This window comes from Sphaerodactylus townsendi, linkage group LG10 (assembly GCF_021028975.2).
Source record: "Sphaerodactylus townsendi isolate TG3544 linkage group LG10, MPM_Stown_v2.3, whole genome shotgun sequence".
Lineage (NCBI taxonomy): Eukaryota > Metazoa > Chordata > Lepidosauria > Squamata > Sphaerodactylidae > Sphaerodactylus > Sphaerodactylus townsendi.
In genome coordinates, this window is record NC_059434.1 from 61360879 (window position 1) to 61374512 (window position 13634).

Below are 13634 nucleotides of genomic sequence, written 5' to 3' on the forward strand. Positions count from 1 at the left end.
ATATTATAGTTCTCCAAGCCTGAGAAGGGTTAATCATGTTTCCAAGTATTTTTGTGCTCTCAGGGTTCCCAGGTATCTCTTTTCAGCCTTAGTGACTTAAATTATTGCAGTTGTGAATGCACATGTTAGTAGCAACACAATCAGCAAAGGGACTTTCCAAGTTTGACACTTGCAGATCAAGTGTCCTATAACTCCTTTGATAAAACTGTTCTGAATGCTGTCTAGGCATTTATGGATCTCGCCAAAATGTTTCATCAGAGCTTCTCACATGCCAAGCTTCCTTCATTTCCTCCTTCTAATCCTTCCTTAAATACATTTCCTTTCAAAGCCTTCCAGTGTCAATCTCCTAGCAAACAACATCTGTGCCTACTTCAGGAGGAAACACCACCAGCATCTTGTCTCAGAGAATACAGAGATCTGTATTGTGTGCTTACCAAACACATTTTCTGGCACCATAACTTTTGCCAAACTTTTTTGGTGGGATATAAAGAATTAGGATTAATACCCCACCTTCCTCTCCTGTAAGGAGACTCAAGGCAGTTTACAAATACCTTTTACTTTCTCTCCCCACAACAGACACCTTGTGAGGTAGGTGGGGCTGAGAGCGTTCCAAAAAAACATGACTAGCCCAAGGTCACCCAGCAGGCTTCATGTGTAGGAGTGGGAAACAAATCCAGTTCACCAGATAAGACTGTGCTTCCCATGTGGAGAAGTGGGGAATCAAACCCAGTTCTCCAGATTCGAGAACAACTTTTAACCACTATGCCAGGCTGGCTATAAACAAAGGCCAGCATAGAGCTACTGAAAATGCCCACAGCAATCCTGGACTACTCATTACCACCTCCTGATCATATATTTGTTTGTTCTCATCAACCATAAAGTGAAAGAATAAATAATTGGCTAATGATGGCCAAATTTTCTGCTGTGTGCCTTTACCCCAAAACACACACAACCATGAAGAGACCAGAACGCTCTTCCCAGTACTGATGAAGGGGGAAGAACAGTATTGACAGATATGTATACAATAAGTTCCAGGTCCCTTGAAGACTGGTACAAATTCCCTAGTGGTATAAACATTGTAGAGAGGCAGAGGGATGTGATGGTTAAGACATGGGAAATGGAGGTTTTTTTAAAAAACAACAACAACACAAGCCTTTATTGGCATATAAGGGAAATGGAGGTTCAAACCCTCACGTGCCATGCCATGGAAACTTTCTGGGTGATCTTAGGCCAGTCACACACTGAGCCCAGACCCTGGCTAGTATTTGGATGGGAGATCTCCAAGAAAGACCAGGTTTGTGACATGGAGGTGGGCAATGGCAAACCACTTCCCAATGTCTCTTACCTTGAAAATCCTACAAGGTCACAATAAGTCAGCTGTGATTTGTCAACAAAAAATAAACATTGGTAATATGAAAACAATTGCTAATTCACTTGACGCACAGCCAGGAAGGAAAGAATGCCATTCTAGTAATTATATACAGCCCCTTCCATGGTATAGTAGGAATGTACGAAGAATAAAGCTCCCCAGGAGGAATTCTTCACCAGAAGCTTAGGTCGACTCCTGCTATACCACATTTTGTTCCATCCACCAGAGTCTTGCTATTTGGACAGATTTTCTTTTGCCAGCACAATGTTCACAGTCAATATAATAACAGCCCCATTTCTGCTCAGCAGGGACGACAGGATCAATCTAAAATGGTAAAATGTCTTCTGTTTATATATGTATTGGCAGCCTGTTACTTGAAGGGCGTATATACAAAAGCATGACTAATAAATATAACAAATAAATAAGTGCATCAAAGTTTTTTCAAGTGGTAGTTTTGCTGACCTGTAATTAACGGACGTGTGTCTGGTCTCTTGATTTATTCATTTATTTTAAAAAAAACTATTATCCAGTGGTATTAGGCTCCATTTAGTCACCTCAAATGTAGCATGAAGAGTTTTTAACAAATGTGACTTTAGACATTCACTTACCACAAGTAATATGCATACATGCTTTAAAAAAACCCTTCAGCTTCAAATGTCGTTTGTGAATCAGCCATCAGAGGTTGATTTCAGCTTAGTTTTAGAAAATGACTTTTGTTAATAAGGAACTGATGTAGAAATTGTATGTTGTCCAAAAAAAAAGCAACAACAACCTATCCCTCTTTCATGAAAGACATTTTCATTCGTTTTCATGTACTTTATTGCTAGGATGAAATATTATTCCCTACTTTGTAAATACTAGGTTATGGGAAGTAGGATTTTCATAAAAGTAGAGTAGTTGCTTTGGACATCAACAGTATGTGTGATTTGGATTAATAGTATAGTGTATACATACTCAGAAATTATAGTTAGTTCCAATCAGATCTGGCTTCAGAAAACTTTGGATGCCTGAGTTATGACGATCATGTTTCTGCTCACCAATAGCACATGTCATTGCTTAAATAGTGAAGCACTCTTGGAATTTTCTTTCTCTAATAATGTATCCAAAATATACTTTTGAAAGTCCACATTTTGTCAGTATGTGTAACAGAATTAAAGATAATATATGTTAAGTCATAGTTGCAAACTCCTTTTGAAGTAGTGTATTTTTACAACTTTTATAGATGATGCTTTTTTTAAAAAAGGAAAGATGTCTCATTCTTCCATTATTTTCATTCCATGCTCCTTCGTTTCCTTGCTTTTTGGTGGTGAGGTTTGTAAGGTTTGTTTTTAAAAAAAAGCATCCTAGGCTTCTGTAGCTAACTCTTTTTGTGTAGCTGCGTTAGCTCCACTGGGGTGCAACAGCATCTCCTAGTGGGCAACTTGGTACTTCCTCTTGTATAGCTGAGGAGTCAAAAGCTTTCCAGCACTTGCACTTAATGCTGCCTTAACAGCTGCTATGTTTATCATGAGGATAAACAAAATATTTTACATACTCAAGCTTCATCTGTACTAGTTATCAAAAGCTGGAAACAATCATTTAACATGTCCATGATAGGCAAAATATATAATCATCCACAACAGAAACCAAAGCTTACAGTCCGTTAACAGATGAAAAGATAGAAGCAACATAAAAACACATGGCTAAACCACTGAAGAAACCACCCCAGCTAGATACCAGAAGGCTGATAAATCCTTACCTGGCCACTGGGAATGCCTTGTGCTGAGTCTGGATGGGATGCATCATGTATGGAGGAAAAAAGAAGGTGAGGCTACAGGTAACAACCACCAGCAAGGCTAACTATGGAAGCCTGGAACCAACAGGAGGATGAATCTGTGAGACCTAAGAATATTCTTTTCTCTTAAGGTTAATTAGCAGGGGAATAGGCAGAAGCACACAATAAAAAGGACTAAGATCAACATCTGCCTAACTGGCACAAAAAAAGAAAGAAAAAATGTAAAAGTGATATATATATAAATAAACATGTATTTGATAATATAACAAATATTACAATTTCCACCAACGTGAAATACAACAATGTGAGCCAATACAACTTAATGAAAGTGAATATATACAATAAAACCTCCAACATACCAAATAAATAGAGAAAAATGTTTTTGATATTGTGAATTACAGTCAGAAATAAAACAGGTAAATGTAATATAATTTCAATGCCCAATCTTACTCATGAGGTAATCATCATACGCTCATACTCTATACCTAACCTGAAAGAAAAAATGCAAGAAAAATCAAAAACAATTCCTGATGAGATGTAGTCAGAAATTCAACAGGTGAGTGTAATCCAGTATGTGACCCTTGTTGTTCATAATTTTATTTCATCCATGAAGGAGGACTCAATTATACATACCTATCGATAGACAGCAGACAGAAATCCAACTGGTAAATGCAATGCAATATTTATCTCCGACTCTGGTCACTGAATAATCTTCTTTTCTCCAACAGAATGACGCATAGTCAGCTCATCTTCTGAAGACTGGATGTCTTGGAACCAACAAAGACTGCAAAACCAATTACTCAGATGATTTGCAGAGACAAAAAAACATCAGTGGAGCTGTAGTAATGCACTGCTGACCCAGCAGCACCGTGGTAGAACGTTGGGACGCCAACGGACCTACGGCCTTGCTGGTCGCACCGCACCCCCACTCCTCATCCCCCTATGAGTCACGGGTCATGAACTGTCTGGCTCAGTCACCGGGCGCAGGGACAATGGTCTTGCCCCCCAGGTGAGGATTAGGCTCAGACGCTTACGCTCCTCTCCGCACGTAGCCAGGTGAGATCATGCATCACATGATGATCTCCAGGTCTCCCGGTCTCCCGCTCATCTCCCTACCCACCTCCTTTACACGCCCACAATGAAACCCTAATAAAAGGTGCCAGAGACCAGCACAGGGCAGAGTTGTCAGGATCACGAAATCCCGCGCTTCCTGTTGCTGACGCTCTCCACCAGATGAAACCTCCTCCGCGTCTCGCCTATTCCTTAGCGACGACCCTGCGGGGATGACTACAGGAGCATCAGTGGAATAGTGCTAGCTACTTTCGGCATGTCAATCAGTTTCCATCTTATTCAAATCCACGTCAGTTTATGATAATCAACTCCTCTTAACAATATCTCCATGAAGAAAAACAGCACCAAGGCTCAGCCTTGATAACACGTAGGCAAATGTGCCAGTTATGCAGATGTTGATCAGATAGATTGTCCTTTTTATTGTGAGTTTGCTGTTCTGATATTCTTTTTTTAATAAGCAGAAGCCACAGTCGTTGCATCAGGTGGGAGAGTCACAGTCTAGACTGGAGCCTGTTTCAGAAGGGCAAGACGGAACCCTAGAGTAGGGCACGGCATGACACAACAGAGGGATGGCACAGACCAAATATATTCACTTCCTTGAAACTTACTGCTAGTGTGGAGTTGTGCCATGCTGTTGTTGTGTACTTGTGTTTCATTTCACGGGTCAGCAGGTGGCAGTGAGAACTTTTACAAACCCTCCTGTTTAGACTCAAAGTGGTTGAGGGAGCCTCCACAAATATATATTCACCAAAGAAATGAAAGTTGATCCTGCCATTTTTAAGAAATCCAAAGTTTGTAAAGTAATACAACCAATTTTATTTATCATTCAAGATGAGTACAGCAGCGCACATGTATATGCTGCCGCTGGTATAAATAATTGCCTGAGAACTTTTTTTTTTTTTGAAAAAGCAGTTGGAAGAAAAAAAATGGCAAGGAAATGGAATCCTGTGCAACGGGGAATAAGATTGCTGTTGGTTAGAAACATTATAGCCAATAATTTACCAATGACCAGAGATTCATTACCTGCAATCATCATGTATTAAGCACTACTGGAAACAGGATACAGATGACATAAACTAATACTCTAGCTTGGTAAGTTTATTCATGTGTTACTGACTGCACAATAGCATTAATTGTATATAGGCTGAATAGTCAGTTCCTGCTAATGTAGCCCCATTCGTTATCAATGAAGGAAAAAAATAACAGATCGCAGGTCATGATGAAACTGGGGAGGGGGGTCTGGTATGCTAATTACCAGCACATCTGGATTTGCTAACAATAGAGGGTTTGAATTGCAGAGTGAATGCCACATATGGAAGACAATTTACTAGGCTTTCAGTAGAAATGCAAAAAGAAAAAATGGCAATCAACAGAAATACATTCAGCTGTAGCTTTCCCATAATGGAGAGCTTTCGGAAATTAAATGATAGAAAATTTTTTTGACATTTTTTATTCCCCTTGCATTCCACAGATGAAAATGGGGACAATTTTTGAGTGCTGTTCTTATATTCTAATGAGCTGCACCTTTCTTCTATTACAATGGGTGATAGCAGTCCTCCTCTGCCTTTTGTGCATTGCATATTTTTACACTGCAGCAACGTTTCCAGCTGTAGCGTGCCCTGTCTTTTGAAATGGGAAAAGGATAACAGTTTACCATGGGCGGGGGTCGGGAGGAATGAAGGGACTCCAACTGTACTTATTACATAACAATAACAGCTAAAATTCATTCAGCGTCCCCTGGTGTGTCAGTACAGGGTTAGGCAGTTACACATGGTGGGAATAAGCATTGGGTGGACATGCGTCTATATCGGTGGTGGCGAACCTATGGCATGGGTGCCAAAGGCGGCACTCAGAGCCCTCTCTGTGGGCACGCATGCACAGAGTTTGTCATGTGGGTGGGAAATAGCCCCCCTCACACACACATCTAGACTGGCCTGGGCCGCTGGACTTGATGTACATGTACCTCAGCGAGCAGGGAGGACTTGGCTGGCGGGCCTGGTGTTTGTGCTCCAGGTGGCTGCTGCCCGGGGGGGGGGGGCGGGGCGGGGCAGAGGCGGCAGAGATGCTAGAGAGGCGCAGAGCGGTGCATGTGGGATTTGCTGGAGGCTACAGCAGGCTGGCCCCTGCTCAAGGGGGTTATTCAGGTTAAATTGCCACGTTGGCACTTTGCGATAAATAAGTGGGTTTTGGGTTGCAATTTGGGCACTTGTTCTCGAAAAGGTTCGCCATCACTGGTCTATATGCATGCTCAATAGACATGAAATACATCAACAAAACTACCCTGCAGAAGAGAACACCTAAATGTGGTTAAACCTGTGAAGAATAATTCTCACCAAACTTGGTAAAGAACTCTGCTGCATCAGCCTGAGTATGCATTCACTTTAATGTTAAAAAATCCCTCTCATATTCATAAAAAGAGGAATGTTTTCTCGAGGAAAGTATCAAAAAGTAGAACTAACTGAAGAGTAGGGGTTTATTTTGGAGGCTTTGCCATTGAATTAAACGGCATTTATGTGTTGCTGTTGGCACGAGAAAGCACATAACTTCTCTACCAAGAACTACTTGAGGTAATTACAATCCTGGGTTTGCTTTCCTTAGAACTAATTTCATTTAATGGGACTTCTCAGCAAACATAGAGGATTGCACAGCACGTGCTTTGTGGCCCACAACGAAGGGGTAATCTGGGCTTCGGGTTGTAGACAGAAATGTGCCGAATTGTCAGAAGAAGATAGTGGTAGTCATTTCAGGTTGATTAATTCACAGGAAGGGGGCGTGATTTTGTGTACATGAAAGAAAGGGAAGGAAGCTGTGCATGCTTAAGGCATCCATTTCCCTGCTTGCTCCTAAATGTCTAGGAAGATACTAGGCGAACAAACAATACTCTTCAAAGAGATTGCTGTTTTAATCTGTTGCAGCAAAAACAAACAGGTGCTTATGGCACCGTAATGACTTATTTTTATTTTCCTAATCTTTATTTCCTCAGGTGCAGTGAGCATATAGTCATTTTGTAGACACTTTTATAGTTAGTTACAAATGGGGGAGGGGGGAATAAAACTATAACATAAAAAACCCTGTTCCAAATCGATTATGGTGGGAATTCCTGACAAAGGGGAGACCTGGCTATTTAACCTACAAGGAAATATCCCAGCAGGCCACTGCCCTAGAGCTCCTGGGGGCCACAAGCAAGCAGAAACACAAGTATCTGCAACATTGGCACTGTCTCGGGGGCTCCTGGGCTTGATCCTTTCCTTAGCAGTTCATGTGGTCTAATGAACATGTTCCATGCAGCACAGACATGCATGCATCTGTTTGTAAGACGGAGCCTTGAATTACTCCATCCCAACAAACCTCAGCTCACCCATCATCTCCTGTCTAGTCTGCAGGAGCAAGCGAGGTGGGGTTGCCAGATTTCGGAAAATTTGGAGATGGTGCCTGAGGAAGTTGGGGCAGGGGAGGAAAGGGGCTGCGCTGCAGAAGGGTATGATGCCAGCAGGATATTCCGTTGTGGGCCACTGCGAGTAGCAGAGAGCTGGACTAGATGGACTCTGGTCTGATCCAGCTGGCTTGTTCTTATGTTCGAAACATGTTATCGCGGCAGCCGTTAACAAGTTTCGGCTCCCTCGCTTGGTGGGTCGCCACTCTGAAGCAACCCAAGAACTGCTGCCGCCGACTTGTGCCGCTAGGGGCGCTGTGGGCTGGCGGGGCGGCAGCTGAGGATCCTTCTGCTCTCACGCGTCTCCCTGCTTCCGAGGAGGGACATGGCGTCAGTTCCGTTGGCGACGTCTGCGCGTTCTGCCTCCCTCCGATCCCTTGAGTCAATTAGAAGCGCCGGAGAAGAGGAAGGCGCCATGTCCGTGCCTTCGGCCGGCTTCCCTCCGCCGCCCCAGGTGCCCACAGCAACCGGATCCTCCCTTCCGGGCGGGCCCAGCACGATCTCCGCCAACCCGGGCTGCCACAATGGTAAATTATTGCTGAATTCTGAAAAGTGTTCCGTTGCTTGATAAGGCGGTGTTGGAGATCCGGGAATCGATGTAGTAGTGTTTTATTGTAATTATGTTGTGAGTTTTAGTATTTTCCGGTGAGCCACCTTGACTATATTCAAGTAGAAAAGGCATCCTGTAAGTTAACTGTTTTGAATCTGAATTTGCCTTTATATTCTAATGCTGCCGTTGTACGCACACGACCAGGGATTAAGTCCTGTTGGAGTCAGTGCAAGAACGCTTGTCAAAAGTTGGTTTATCAAACATATATCAAAATAGCAATGGCTAATCAAGAGCAAGGACTGCTTGCAGTAGAAGAAGTTTGTGATGATGCTTTTTGGAGCTCTTAAACACACTTTTGTTCTTCGGACAAAAAATATGGTGCGGTTCCAATTTCACCTGGTTGCTTCCTTTGATGGATAGGTGAAGCTTAAGTCTGTTGAATTTTCCTTGACGTGTACAAAATCTTGACTGTCAAAGATACCCATGCGTTCTTAATTCTGGAGTAAAGCATGCGATGTTTTGTTATGACAGTAAGTGTTAAAATTGTTGTGCTTTCCTCTTTCTTATATTTCTAGTTTGGAATCTAGAGTTTTCAGAGCTTCTTGTTAAAAAAAGCACAACTCAGAATTTAGATTGTTGTAATTTCTTAGTAGTCTTTTTAAAAGAAGATTAATGCATAGTATCTATTATAACTACTGCTATTATAACTAGAAATTGGACCCTTACATTGGTGATCATTAGGAACTGTATTATTAGGATTCATCAGTTTCTTGTGCTTTTATTAATGAAACCGTATCTGTTTTTTCAGAAGTTTTGTGGAAGTCATAAACTGCAGTGGTAAAAATGCAGTGGTAAAAATGAAATGGCTGCAAGGAATTCATAAGCCATTTTCAGTTTGACTTTAACAAAAAAATAAGAGTGATGTGATAGTGAACGTTACCACAGCAACACAGGAGCCAATGAGTATGGTGCTCTGAACCAACCAACAGGAGTTTTATAGGAATAAGGGAAACAGGAATAAGATTTTGACAGTTCCAGGTTAGACACTGGAGATTAAAAGTTCAATATAAGGAGTGAGACAGAAGAGTGGTTAAGGGTAAGTATAACTGGAGAGCAAGAACAGAGTCCTGAAGTTGCAGCTGCCCTGAATCTGACACTGTTGTGGAATAACAGTGGGTGGTTGCAGGTTATATGTCATGTTTTATCACAAGCAGCAAAATATTAAGTTCTGCTTGGAAATGCTTACTATTTTCTTGGCACGTACTGTTAAAATCTGACCTCCCATTTCTCTGTGTGCCCTGTACACCTCAGGTCCAAACTAGATGTGACAGTATCCCTGGGCCCACCCCAAGGATGCCACCACCATTTTAAAGTCTCATATGGGGGTTTAAAAATGCTGTTAAGACCTAGTCCTGATCAGCCTCACAGTGTGGATGAACCAGACTTCCTTGTGTTTGTCCCCCTCCCTGCCACATGTCTTTTCGAGTACCAAAAGCCCGCAGCTATTTTGCCACCTGAAGAGGCATGGGTGGCAGGGAGAGCAACAACAACAAGAGCATTTGGTCCCCCAGTGCTATTATCTTGGTGTTTTTATCTACCTTCTTTAGACTTTGAAATATTAGCAGTTGAATGTGTGAAGTGTTTTGACCTGGAAGAAACCTGCAGCCATATGACCTCTGTCTCAGATGGAGCATTGCCTGTGCTTAGTATCTGCCTCTCCAAGCTGCCCTTCTCTTTGTCTCCTGGCAACAGTGGGAGAATTTTTGGGCCCTCACTTGTGCGTTACATGAAGTTTTAGTCTGGAGTTCTTCTGTGCCTGTAATAATGAACAACTGTACTTTGTTACAAAAGAGTTTTTGTGTGTTGCTGTCCATACTAGTAACATAGCGTTACTGAATACTGGGGCAATCCTAGAAAATAAAATGTGTTGGTACATTGTAGTGCAAACTCTTAAATATTAACTGATTTATTGTGGTATGAGCTTTTATAGGCAAAAGATACTTTGTTAGTTTCTGAATAAATAATGCATACAGTTTTAATATGTTGGACTTTCCTCCTCTGTTTCAGGTCCAGTGCAGAATCAGATGCAGTTTCCCTCTGTGTACAGCTCATATTCTCAAAACTATGGTATTCCCTCTGGACACTACACAGAAGTGCCCAGTAAAGCTGGTCCTTCACAGCTGGATAACCACTATCGTGGCAATTATTACTCTACCCGCCACTCTGTTCCAGCACAAAATGTGATTGCATCTTCTGCGACTCCTCACGTGGCAAGCACACAGGGGTTGCAACATTTGTACAGTAGGGCTCCTCATACGGTGGAATCATCCGGACCCGTCCATGGAATGGTTTCTTCTGCATCTCAATTACATACCAGCATTTCACAGTCTTATTCTTCGTTTGGTTCCCCCTACAGTACTTCAGCCTTGCACTCTGCCAGCTCTTCTGTTCCATCTCAGGGATTCGTAGTTCCTTCTGGTCACTATGCTATGCCGTCTGTCTCTACTGCTGCTTATCCTAATGTTTCGTACCCTCCTTTGTCCATTGGCGCTCCATATGGACAAGTGCCTACTTCTCAAGGTGTACCAGCTCTTGGACAAGTGGCCTATAGTCAAGACAGAACAGCACCTGCAGCGCAACAGAAAGTTCCTTTGGGATACAATTCTGCATCGTGGTCTGCTCCAGAACTTCAGTCAACTGAAGGGAAGCGTGGTGGAAGCTTTACAGGATCCTTGCCAAATCCAGGCAATCCAATGAGTACAGGTAAAGTACCACAGCAAAGCCAAGACTATTCATGGCAGTGCCAGCCATTTTTTTAAAAAAACAATTGTATCTTTCTTGATCCTGTTTAAATGACTGTGTACATGTGTTTTCCACTCATGCTTGGGCAAAAGGAGCTGACCTCTACTTTATGTTGCTGCTTTCCATCACTCAAAGAGTGTGGGAGTTTGTGATTTACTCAGCCAATTCAGTATGATCCAATCAGGGTACAAATGTGCTTGGAGAAGTAAAACACAGTAAGTCAAGGCACAGTAGGGCTAGTTCCTCTGACCCATCTGCACCTTTTATTAGAAGATAGTCCCATCCCTTGATTTTACGATCGAGCAAATGCAAATAAATGTACCTGCTGTAGGTGCTGAAAGTCAGTAGGCTACTTCATGGATGCAAGATCTTTACCTGTCATTCTCTCACACACACACGCACACACACACACGCACACACACACACACACACCCCGATGCTGCCATTCTTTGTGGCATCCTAATCTTATCTGAAATCCCTAATTTGCCCATTCTTGGCCAGTTAGAGGACTGATCCTAAGTTACTGGTAGAGCATATTTGTGCATAAAATCCCTTGGTTAATTCCTGGCATCTCATGAGAGTGTGCTAGGCAGCTGGATTGGAAGAATCCTCTGTTGGAGACTTTGCAGCAATACTGGTCTGATGGTCTGTATTGGTATCAAGCTGTTGCGTATTTATTTACAAAGTGAAGCAAATCAAGTTAGAATGTGTTACATGCAGTAGTTTCCAATGAGTTTTGAGAAGTTTGCCAAAATTTTTATTTAGCAGAACATCTTGGAATAACTTGAGCATGGTCACAGTCTCTGGGAATTCAATCTCAAGTTATCTGTTACCCTGATACAAAGGTTTAACTAATCAGGATCATATTGGGTCTTGTTTTATTTTTAATGTTTGAATCACAGCTTAATGAGTTTGTGTTTGTCCTCTGAGACAAAATTCTTCCTGTGTTGCAGATGGTTTACAGGTTATTCCTCTTCATCATTGCATAGCCACTACTCTTGACCTAGATAGCCTGATCTCATCGCTGGGTCAGCCCTGGTTAATATTGGGATGGGGGACCACCAAGAAATACCAGGGTTGCTATGTGGAAGAAGATGCCAATGAGTTTTCCCCTTCTGCTGGTGCAGGAGCACCCCTTACTGGCGGAGGGAACAAAGGCACCCACAGCCGGCTGCCCCTCAACTCCACAGTGGCGAAACCCAGAAGTCAGTGCCGCTATGGAGCAGTTCTGGTGTCCTCTAGGACACTGGCATGGGGTGGTGGTGGTCTGGGGCATTCCTGAGGGCAGAGCCAACATTGTCAGCTTCCACTGGCATTCCACTCCAGGAATTCTAACCATCGGACCTGCACTTTTGTGCAATGTAATCCTGTGTTGCCTATAGGGCAGTTTGGATGGTGGGAGGGATTTTTGTTTTCCCGCCTTTCTGTGCCACCTGAAGTCCTTTTGGTGGCTATGTGGTGGTGCTTTTGCTGTGCTGCGTCTGACTGCCGCAGCACCCCTTCCTTCAACTGGATTGCGCCATAAGGCAGGCACCATTTATATCATGATGGCTCACAATATAGGGGTTTTTTTTGGTGGTGCTGTTATAAAAGCTAACAGTGAAAATGCACTTTTCTTTTTAACAATAGAGATTTACAGGTAAGAACTTAATTTCTGTCTCTTGGTCTAGCCTGAGGAAACTGTTGCACAGCTATTCACCAGTGTTCTCTTGCTTCTTCAGATGTACATTTTTCATTTTTTGGTTGATGTTGCAGGACCACCACATCCTGTAAACCACAGTGTTCAGCCTACAAGGCCTGCTCAAGGAACTTCTTCAGCTGTGACTTCCTCAGAAAGAACACCTGCTGTGGAGAAAACAGCCAAATCTACCATTGCCTCCTCCATCAAGCATCCACCAAAGTCACTAATGCATGAAGGTATGAAAAATGTGGAAGAAGAGCAAAAAAAGAGAGAAACTCTCACACACTTCAGTGTTATCTGTATATTTAAAGCTAGGGATAAAAAAAGGTGTTTAAAGCCCATTACGTCTATTATGTTTTTGGTATTGCATTCCAAAGAGAAAATGCTTAATTTGAGTGCGTATTTTCATAATTACAAGAACTGGATTCTTTTCGTGAACTAAATGTCATACAGGCTAGGAACAAATTTCCAGATGCAGGTAGAAAAAACAAAACAGAAAGGGGAAGATGCTTTTTGTTCCCCTTTCTCTCTTCACAATTACCACACACACAAAAGGCTACAGCATCTTTGTTTTCACGTCAAGGTAACCATGGATTTCATTTCTGTATCTGAACAAAAACGTGTAAGACGATCTACTTATTTCATCTTGTCAGATTGGTGGTGCGGGGTTCAGATCCATATTTCCCACTAGGATCTTTTGCAGCCCTAATAATTCATTTTCTTTCAGAAATTAGTAGCTTGTGGGTGAGCGTGGACCTTTATGTGGTGATAATTTACACCAATGGTTCTCAACCTGGGGATCGGGACCCCTTTGGGGGTCGAACAACCCTTTCACAGGGGTCACCTAAGACCATCGGAAAATGGTCTTTTTATATTTTATATATACCAATTTTATGGTTGGGGGTCACCACAACATGAGGGTCGCAGCATTAGGAAGGTTGAGAACCACTGATT

The 13634-nt window shown here is 42.4% G+C and overlaps 1 protein-coding gene across 3 annotated transcripts in view; it reads left to right on the top strand.

Moving 5' to 3' along the window:
- Window positions 1–8000: 8000 nt before the first annotated feature.
- SEC24B (SEC24 homolog B, COPII coat complex component) overlaps window positions 8001–13634 on the top strand; it is a 36411-nt gene continuing 30777 nt past the window's right edge. For all 3 annotated transcript variants that reach the window (XM_048509458.1, XM_048509459.1, XM_048509460.1), the window contains exons 1-3: window positions 8001–8174; window positions 10265–10960; window positions 12755–12916. In XM_048509458.1, the coding sequence (XP_048365415.1) occupies window positions 8063–8174; window positions 10265–10960; window positions 12755–12916 (970 nt within the window). In that variant the 5' untranslated portion in view covers window positions 8001–8062. The remainder of the gene's footprint in view (window positions 8175–10264; window positions 10961–12754; window positions 12917–13634) is intronic.